The sequence below is a fragment of the Vespa velutina genome, chromosome 4 (assembly GCF_912470025.1).
Source record: "Vespa velutina chromosome 4, iVesVel2.1, whole genome shotgun sequence".
In the NCBI taxonomy this organism is placed as follows: domain Eukaryota; kingdom Metazoa; phylum Arthropoda; class Insecta; order Hymenoptera; family Vespidae; genus Vespa; species Vespa velutina.
Genome location: NC_062191.1, coordinates 8,630,082 through 8,640,260, shown reverse-complemented (window position 1 = coordinate 8,640,260; position 10,179 = coordinate 8,630,082). Strand labels below are relative to the sequence as shown.

Here is a 10,179-nt window from a genome sequence, read left to right as displayed (position 1 = left end):
CTAAAATATCCGATTATTTTTAATTTATATATTTGATATTAATTTTCTCTTAAGAGTATAAATACTCACGTGAGTGACCAAGTCTATGAAATGAACACCATGTCGATTCAAGGCTAAAATATGATCGCCACCCTTTTCTTTGCCCTCTGGAATTCTTTTTACGGCAAAGAAACTCGATTCAAATAATGGCCATTTCGATAATATTTCTGAAAGAATTTAAATCCGTCAAATTCGTTTTATTCGAAAACAAAATGATTTTTTAATCAATTTTTTACAAATACGTATATATACCTAGTACTTGGGCTTTGGAAGCAGCTGCCGTTATATGTTGTACATTGTTCCAAGCTTGTTGTACCATGTTTGACCATTGCTGAGGTCTTGGTTCTCTTAAACTAAGTGCTGGTTTTGGCAACAAATATTTAATTTCCTTTGTGGCAGGTTCGTGTGTCATGTCCGCTGCTCTATGTAAAAGTGCCGCTATTTGAGCCATATCGTACTGCAAGAAATGTTATTTGTTAATAATTTGATATAAGAAAATAAAATAAAAAGATATTGACAATCATGGACTTACAATAACTTCTTGAGGTAAATGTTCTCCAGGTAAGACTAATAATAGTCCTTCTAAATAATCCGGAGCAATTTGGTTGAAAACAACTTCTATGTACAATGGTGCGTCAAGTCTTAATGAATAATACCACACAGATCTACGAAATAACAAATGATAATATAGATATTAACACACATGTCCGATAACGTGAATTTATTAGACTTGTTAATAGTTTTTTTATTTAAACAATCATACCTGCAAAATATTAAATAAAACACCTGATGATTCTTGTGTAATTCGGTAGTCACGTCCAAAATGTATTCGTCTCTAGCCAACAGCATGGTGAATGCATCGCCATCGACTATGCAATATAACGAAAACTCGTCCATCTCGTGAGGATTTCTTACGGATATGACATTGCACATTTCTTCGATGACGTCCTTCAAAAAATAAAATAATTTAAAATCAATAAAAAGAAAAAAAAAACAAGCAAACAATCGCATCACAGATAAGTCGAGTTTATGAAATAATATATCGAGTTTATAAAATTAATGTCAATTAATACGATATAAATATAAAAATTAACCAACCTGCACAACCGTAGTACATTTTGTGTTGATCACTCTCTCGGTTCCACCGGGCAATCTGTAAATCTGTCTCTTCGCATTTCTTCCAGCACTTATAGCCATTATCTCCTCGACGCTAGGCACATTTTTTCGTCCACCATACTTGACCGTTTTCCTGAGATTTTGAAGGCAAACCGTGGCAGTACCATGATAGGCTCGTCTTTTATCATACGCTGCAGTCTCGAGATATTTCGTTAAATATGGTTTGAGTCCTTCGCTGCAAGTGAAATAAGCAGCGACGATACTGAAAAGACGCCATCCACGTTGACAGCTGTCCGGATTGGGACTCTTGTTGTTTGTTGTTTGTTTCATTAGTTGACAGTAAACTTCGTCACGTAGAAGCTCGTATTTATGACAGTGCTATGAATAATGTATCCAACTCATGAATATATCAAAAATAAATATTATGTATTTTATAGATAATGCTATTAACAGGTTTACCATAAGAATCGTATAAACACATTTGACTTCGCTCATATCAGGAGGTAACGGTTGATCTCCCATATATCTCATCAAACATAGGAAACATTCCACTGCCAAAGCACTTAAATCTGCATCAAGTCTCAAAAGACTTTGCTCTATCGGTACACTGGAATATTTGACGAGATCCACTTGTTCCTTCCATGTCCATTCGGCACCGTCTTGTTGTCCTTTGTTTTTTTTACCTTTTTTCTTACTCTTCAATGACTCGATCACTTTTAACGAACCACTTATCGAACCATCGGCTGTCTTTAACATCTCGAACCTAACGAACAAGAAAGAAAGTCTTCATTTTTAAATAATTTTCTTTACGAAAAACAACATATCGCTCAAGGAAAAATATAAGATTTTCTTAAATTCCAAATGAGAAATGCAAATTTTATACAACGATTGTTTTATAGGAGAAAGGCAAGATGAAAATCTTTTACCAGCACATCCTGAGAGCGCACTTCTAACTATGGAAAAAATGAAGAAGAAATGGAGAGCGCAATTCAGGAAGACGAAGAAAGAGAAGAACCGTGTCGGTGATTGGTAGTTGATGCTATCTGAGAACTACATGCGTTATGCTTTCTCAACACAGATTACCTCGTGTGTGTCCTCTTGCATAAGCCCGATACGATTATCATTTTACATTTATTTATTCGTAATTAACGTGTTACCGATCGATAAAGTACATAAAACTCGCTTTCCTTGCTCCTACTACCGGCTCACCATCCAATATTTTTACTATTCCTATTGATCACCTAAAATAGCCAATTCTTTTTAAGCAAGACAAGATTAGTGGCATTTTTCTTGTGAAAGTTTAACGTCTCTCATGTCTCTTTTGACTTGATCTTGCATTTTATACAAGTGTAAAAATCTCCTCCTTCTTCGAAAGTAGATTTTATATATAATAACTTTTGCCTACGTATGAGATCGAACATAGCAGTTTTCTACATTGTTATGTGTGAATCTTGCACTTTCATAAACCTTTGTCTGTAAGATAATACTCTCGATCAGTTTAACGAATGTGCTTGAGAAACAAACGACGTAGCATCGAAGATGCATCAGCTTTGTAAATTGTTAGACAGAGCTCAGAGTGAAATTTGATATGATATTTCAAATCTGCTTCATGTTAAAGTGATTATAATTAAGCTCATATTTAGGAACAATATAAATATTCAAAAGAAAAATAATTGCAATTTTATTTACTGTATAATCAAAAATAAATATTGTTTGAATAATCTGATACAAAAGAACGATTCGTTTGAGATACATTCATTAATAATCATATTTCATTGAGCTCTGTTTTTGAATCATTATTAATTGGATAATAACCCCTGAAGTCTATAGTATAACTTATATTATTATACTAACAATAAGTAAGAATAAGTAATAATACTAATATACTAACTTATAGTCAGAAAACAATAATTGTTATTAATATATAATATAACTATTATTATATATAATAATAATATCATTTTTCTGGCGTAAATATAAAAATTAAAAAAAAAAGTGGATAGGAAGGCGTCGTTATGGAGATATACAAATTCGCAAAATAATGCATGTTTCTTACTTTTCCGTGCTCTGCCTGAAATTTAACATGGCATATTGCAAAAGCGAGTGTTTCCCATCGTTGACAACCGGACCACTCTCATAAATGCTCTCGTCATGCAATCTTCCATTGTCTTCCGGTTGTCGCCATTCTTGATTAGGACTTGTTCGATGATTCTGTTGATTTTTCTGATGATTCGCATGGTTTACCGCAGACACATGATTTGGCACGCGATTCAACGGCATGTGATTTTCATGATTGGAAATAATGTGATTGGTTTGATTGTGGGATTGGACGTGATTCGTTGTCGCGTGATTCGTTTGCAATTGAATAGTTTTTGTAATTTGCGAAACATGATTTTCATGATGATGATTCGGCTTGTGCTGAGGTTTCTGATCGATCTGTAAATAAAACGAAACATTATATATATTTATATGTAATATAAGTATGACGTATTACATAATAGATTGTAAAGTATATGTATATATATATATATAAAGTATATTTTTAATAATACAGATAATAAATATGGTATAACTCGCAAGGATAACTAATAATAGTAGGTATATGATAAAAGAACTAATAAGTATTGCATGATGAATAAAGTTGTGTATGATAAAATGAAGTATGATAAGCGGTGTGATAACTGGCAGTGTAAATGTAAAAAAATGACTGGTAAATACGATGAACAGTACGATAAATCATAATGTAGGTAGATATGGGATAAATCATAACATAAATTACAAGATCAGAGTGATTTTCTTTTCTTTTACTTTCTTTCAGAAGACTCTTCCTTCGCGTGTCTCCGCGCAATTCGAACGAGTTTATCGCGACTCACGAGGTCCTCTCGCATTTCCTTTATACTCTTTTTTGTCGTTTTCATTTCCTCCTTTTCTCTAGTCCTATGTACGGTATCTGATCAATCTCTTGTGTGAAAAAACACGTTTCCCTTCTAAGTTGATCGGGTCCCTCTAACCGACATGCAACCACATTTCTCAAAGTGTTGCTCTTTTCTTTTTCCTTTTTTTTCTTTTTTTTTTTTTTACGTCGAGAAAGAAACACTGATATACATTAAATCAGCTCATTAATAATAAATTATATAGCTTCTTTCAATCGATTTCTCATAGATTCTTTATGGATCGAATACCAAGCAGCATCTATTTCAAATCTCGTTTGAGTTTTTTCTCTATTTAATCGTAGTTCTTCTTAACGTTCCATGCATTTCCAATGGAATATCTTTCAGCTTTGGATTGTTGTATATTGCATAAATCGAAAATGCAATTAAATATCGATTCCTATGGCGAAGGAATCGAACCCCATTCTCGAATGGTCGTTTTATACCCCGATCTGACCTCGATAACTAAATAAAGGTATACCCGGTATATAGATACCTGAAAGCTCGATTCTACTCGTAACAAATATCGGACGTGAGCTCGTATATATATGTAACAGTATAAGAGCACGTATATTTGTATGCGGGATAAACAGATGTCGACCCTGACCCACATTATACTGAATGCATCCAGACGGAGATGAGGCTAGACGAGTGTTAACGAATTAATAATAATCTATATGTATAAGTGATCACGTGATGCATGTATGAACATACCTCTAACTTTCTAAGTACTAATGCGAATAATAAGACCTCGGTGTTCGCGGAATTGACGCTTTCGAAAAATGCAGTTTCTAATCCGAGGATGCTAAGTAGTCGTACAATCTCGAAATACCAGTTCCATATCGACATTACGGCTTTAATGACCGAGTGATATATTAAATAAACTCAACTACTTATTTATTTACATGGATTCGTTGTTTCTCTATTCTTTCTTTTTTTCTTTTCTTTTTTTCTTTTTTTTTTTTTTTTTTAATGAAATTATTTGAATAATTCCTTCGATATAAACCGAGATATCAACGACTAGATACATATATTTTTATGTGTTTCACTTCTTCTTTGGCCATGCTACTTATTCGAGATAGGTGCCTCATTCGAGATAATTCGCCTTTCGCACAATCGTGGCGTGGAAACAGTTATCCGACATGATTTATATAAACCATCGAACATTCCTTTCCCCATGTCTTATTTTATTCATCTAGCGGTATGCTTTTTTTCTTTTTATTTTTCTTTTTCTTTCTTTTCTTTTTTCTTTTTTTTCTTTAATCTAGAGGATTTCTTGTGGTAAACGTAGAATCGTCACGAAAGAAAGAGGAGCCATTTCTGTCATCTGGCGGGATAATGTACGATTATTTTGACCACTTTTCTGGCGAAGGATAAAAGAAGAAAAAAAGCGAAAAGAGAAAGAGAGATAGGAAGAGGATGTTACAAAAGAAGAAAAATCTTGAAAGGTGAGATCTACACAAGGTCGACTCCTTTGTACACTCCTTGAATTCATAAAAAAGTTGATTTCGTATAGAGTTCGTAAAAATCAATTCAGAGATATCCTTGAATGCTCTTAAGTTTATTTCTTAATGATTGAATGTAAAGCGATTATATGTAAGAATTTTTCGTGATTTATGATGGCCCGTAATGTTCTCATATGACTCTCCTTCATTTATCATTTAGCAATGGGAACGATGTTCATTTAATAACAATAATTGTATTGTTAGTTTTAAATGAACTATTACTTTTTAATACCCATGATTATTACTTTAAAATAATACATATTCAGTATTTTATTTTTTATTAGCAGCGGAACTACACTTTCATTCCCATTACTACTCTCACATTAATTTTCAGACAAATTAACAAAAAAAAAAAAAAAAAAAGAAAAAGACAAGAAAGAAAAAAGAAAAAAAAGCCATTAAAAACATTTCAAAGATTGTTGTCTCGAAAGAGAAAGATCAAAGTTGGAATTTCTCTTTTCTATAAACAACATCGTACGATAAAAATATAATCGGAATGCGTTCGTTGATCGGGGACACTCTCAGGTATAAGAAAAAGATCCGACTTTTTTAATTGGTATAGTGACCTGGAAGCTCTTGACCTTCTCATCGAGTTTCTTCAAGGTCTCCTGAATGGTGGTAAGGGTCTTGTCGTTCGACTTTTCCTCGGATGCCTGCTGCATCTCGTTTTGAGTACGAAGTTCCTCGAATCTCTTCAATATTTCACGTACGCTGAGTTTACTTCCATCTGCCGCGTTCTCTTCTGTGATCGTTTCCATCTTGGACATCCTTCGATCGCCGTTCACCCGTGCGATCATTTGCTCGCTATCGTAGAAATCTTGAATGAGTCCGTTGATCCTTAGATCGTCAGTACCGTTTCTCTGGCGATTTGGTGACGGCGTTTGATACTTCCTACCGTCTTCCGCGTTTCTCGCAAAGCTGGGTGACGAGTTTCTCGAGTTTCGAAGTTGACAACCCTCCTCCAGTCTCAGTTGTTCAATCGTCGGCTGAGATTGATTGCGATGCTGTTGATGCTGTTGCTGCTGCTGATGATGATGATGATCGATTTGCAAAATATTTTCCGAGATCTTTGTCGGAATTTGATTTAAAAAAGATTTTTGATCGAGCTTTGATACGTCGACCCTCGGAATATTTTCATATTCGAATCTTTGTTGATTACCAAAGAAATCCTTTTTCGAATCCTTACGAATATAATCCAGACACTTTGGACTTTGGCTTAAATTGTTCTTGTTAACGTCCAAATGACTGTACTCCAAAGGTACCGTCGTACTTATATCCTCTGACTTTTTCTTTCGCTTGTTGCAATCGTCTCGAGCAAAGAACTTGATGAAGCCTGTCGTCCTTTGTTCGATCCTCGTACCACGATCAAAGTTCGACGTCTTTTCCAAGAACGCTCCGGAATCATCGGTGTGTCCATACTCGTCGCTGCTCAGATCGGATTCCGAGGATTTCACTAGAAGGCTGTCCGGTGAATTCGTTTTACGATCCTCATCCGAAAGACTCTTCAAATCGAATTTATTGGCAAGATTACCAAGGCTCTTTCTATGTTGTCCGAGTTTCGTTTCATGATTCTCGTAATGTCGTCGATAATCTTCGTCCAATCGATTATTATATAAACGATCGGGTGTCGTTCTTCTATCGAGCTTCGTATCGACATTCTTTCCATTTTCATTTACATCGAGCCTTCGTAAAAATTCAGATCTTTTAACGATACGTTGAACGTTATTGAACGAATGCCCGTCGACCTTACGAAATTCACTTTCAGATAATTCCGAAAAGTCGGCGAACTGACTAAGGATTTCTGGTCTGTGCTTTTGACGTCTTCTCAAGGTCGTCGGTAATTCTTCCCAATTTCCGGATAGTCTCCTTGAAAACACGCCCTCTGCGTCGGAAACCTCACGTTCCATCATCGTCCTTGATAATTTTCCTCTTTTTAATTTATTTGAACTCTCTGTTATCCAACATTACGATCTCTTCAGTTTCTTTCAAAAATTCGAAAGACTTTCCAACGTCGATGCATCGCCTTTTTGGAGGAAGCATAGCATTCTATAATAATTTCAGGGATATATAAGATAATGCTAAGTTTTTCCTTTTTTTATTTTTTTCATTTTTTTTTTTTTTTTTTACATTAGAAATATCTCGAATACATCGTGACCCTCGATATTAAATATAGTCGATTTTAAATATATGCAATAGCATCTTCGTGATACTTTCGATAAATTTGTTATGGACTTTCTCCTTTAATTTATACCATTGAGCGTAAAATCATTTCGATGATAGATGAGAAAATAATTTAACGCAGAAAATACGAGGCCATTTTAAGGTCATTAGAAATCGTCTTCAATGATAGTTCAATAAACGATAGTAATTACATTCTCGTGTACTTGTAAGGTATTTCATGATTTGACCTATCGAAAGAGAAATATCTATAGGTCTGTGCATAAAAAAGAGTCAACGAAGTGGTTATAGACTTTACGTAACGTTGACCTTACGTAAAATTGATCTTAGAGTTGCCGCTAATAAAAAATATAATTGTCGATCGAAGAAATATATTTGTGAATGTATTATTCCTCGTAAAAGACTCTTCTTTTATATTAATTATAAAAAACTATATAAATGTATTTATATTGAGGAAGTGATAATACTTATATTAATGAAAAAGAAACTAAAAAAGACTTTAAATATCAACAAGACACATTTGTAAAGTAAAACAGACTTTCGATCGTTTTACATGAAACACCTTTCTCCTTTGATTTAATTTGTGTTAATCGGTGCATGTAGATGTATGACATTTAATTCGATGAAAAATAAAATGATAGTACGAACGAAGATAGGAAACTTTTTGATAAATAAGTTGTAAAAAAAAAAGAATCTCAGAAGATATGGTACTTTTTTAAGTGCTATCAAATACGAATAATTTATTTATTTTTTTTTTTTTTATCATTTGCTCATTGCGTTAACAGATTTAACATTTAATTAGTATCGCGCTTAGAGAATTTCTAAATCGAACGCTATCTCATTTAGATTAATTAAATTTTCATATGTCGAACTCGTTTTGATATTCAAGTAGACTCTAGAATACATTAAGCATGTAGATCAAGGAAGACCTTCTTCCTAGAGGACATCGTGAGAAGCTTCAAGAAGAAGACTCTCGTGGGATTCGCGGGCACTCGACGTACAATGCTTCGCATTTAATTATAATTATTTCGCACTAACAAACTCTCTTTTTCTTTTTTCTTTTTTTCTCTTTTCCTTTTTTTTTTCTCTTTCTGACGCGACGTCAACCGAGAGAAATGGACGTGTTTTCTCGAAAATCATGTAGCCTTCGTATTATCATTGAAGAATTAATAAACGTGAAACTTTGCTTTTAATTGAGACACGTTCCACTTTTCCTCTCGGATCCTTTCTGATCTATTTTTTCTTCTTTTCTTTTTAAATTTGACTTTTTAAACCGATAAATAACTAACAAGCAGATTTTTTGTAAACGGTCCACTTATTATTATGTAGTTCATACGTGTTCTAGTTTTTTTCTGTTCGAGTATTCACATTTTTTTTATAAATTGAAAACTCGAAATTCTGCAATTTCATAAAACTGGTTTTAATAAATTCAACTGTACGGTTTCTTTAACATTGTTTTATGTTTGGTTGTGATAATAATAAACTTCTTAAATTAAATAAATCATTAAATAAATCGAGTGTAACGTTACACCTTTGCCGTATCAAGAAATCGTCGTGTTATAAATACTTAAACCATTGTTTCAGAATTGAAACTTCCTGTTTCGAGACAAGGTTAATAAAGCGATAATGACGTGAGGAGTTATTAAATTATAATTTTTTATTATGAGAAATTCCGAATAAAACGAATAATTAATTAACGTTCATTATTTTTTGCGCGAGTTTTGAAGAATCGAAAATAAAGAGACGATCGATATCTTTAACCTACACGCACGTACTATATACTTCCATGCATATGTATTTGAAAATTACGCAAGGATCTTTGAATCTATTCGAAAAACACAAAGACGACACGTTACTTTAATGATTTGCATGAGGTCGACAAGGGTTCAACTTACGTAACAGAGATCACGATCCTAGTAATATTTTCTTATTTGAAAATAGCTGTAATAGACTCTTCTGTTATACTTGAACGAAGGAGTTTCTCGGATAAAAAACAAACTGCGTGTTTCGTTCGTATATATTACGTCAGACGTTTCTTTTAAGAAGGAATAAACAATCTTTCATATAAAGAGTAAAGAAAGAAATTACGTCATATGTTAAAGAATAATCGTAAGTCGAAAGAACTGTGTATAGGAAGAACAAACACATAAACAAAAAATGAAAACAGAAAAAGGGGAACGAGAAAGATTAAAAGAGAGAGAGAGAGAGAGAGAGAGAGAGAGAGAGAGAGAGAGAGAAAAAATCGAGTTTTCGTGATACGATAAGAATAATTTCTTATCGTTTTTTTCGAATTACACATTACAGGTTCCTCGAACGAGGAATATAACGTTATTACGCTATTATTACGAACTTCAGAAAAATATTCTCTGAAAGACGATGAATCGTTTCCCGCGATCTTTCGAAAGATCTTT

At 33.5% G+C, this 10,179-nt stretch overlaps 1 protein-coding gene across 4 annotated transcripts in view; it reads right to left on the bottom strand.

Moving 5' to 3' along the window:
- LOC124948704 (unconventional myosin-XV) overlaps window positions 1-10,179 on the bottom strand; it is a 51,300-nt gene that overhangs the window by 1,294 nt on the left and 39,827 nt on the right. For all 4 annotated transcript variants that reach the window (XM_047492709.1, XM_047492712.1, XM_047492711.1 and 1 more), the window contains 7 exons: window positions 3,212-3,591; window positions 1,615-1,918; window positions 1,138-1,533; window positions 803-987; window positions 572-704; window positions 292-496; window positions 70-206 (listed from right to left, as the gene is read on the bottom strand). In XM_047492709.1, coding sequence (XP_047348665.1) covers window positions 70-206; window positions 292-496; window positions 572-704; window positions 803-987; window positions 1,138-1,533; window positions 1,615-1,918; window positions 3,212-3,591 — 1,740 coding nt within the window. The remainder of the gene's footprint in view (window positions 1-69; window positions 207-291; window positions 497-571; window positions 705-802; window positions 988-1,137; window positions 1,534-1,614; window positions 1,919-3,211; window positions 3,592-10,179) is intronic.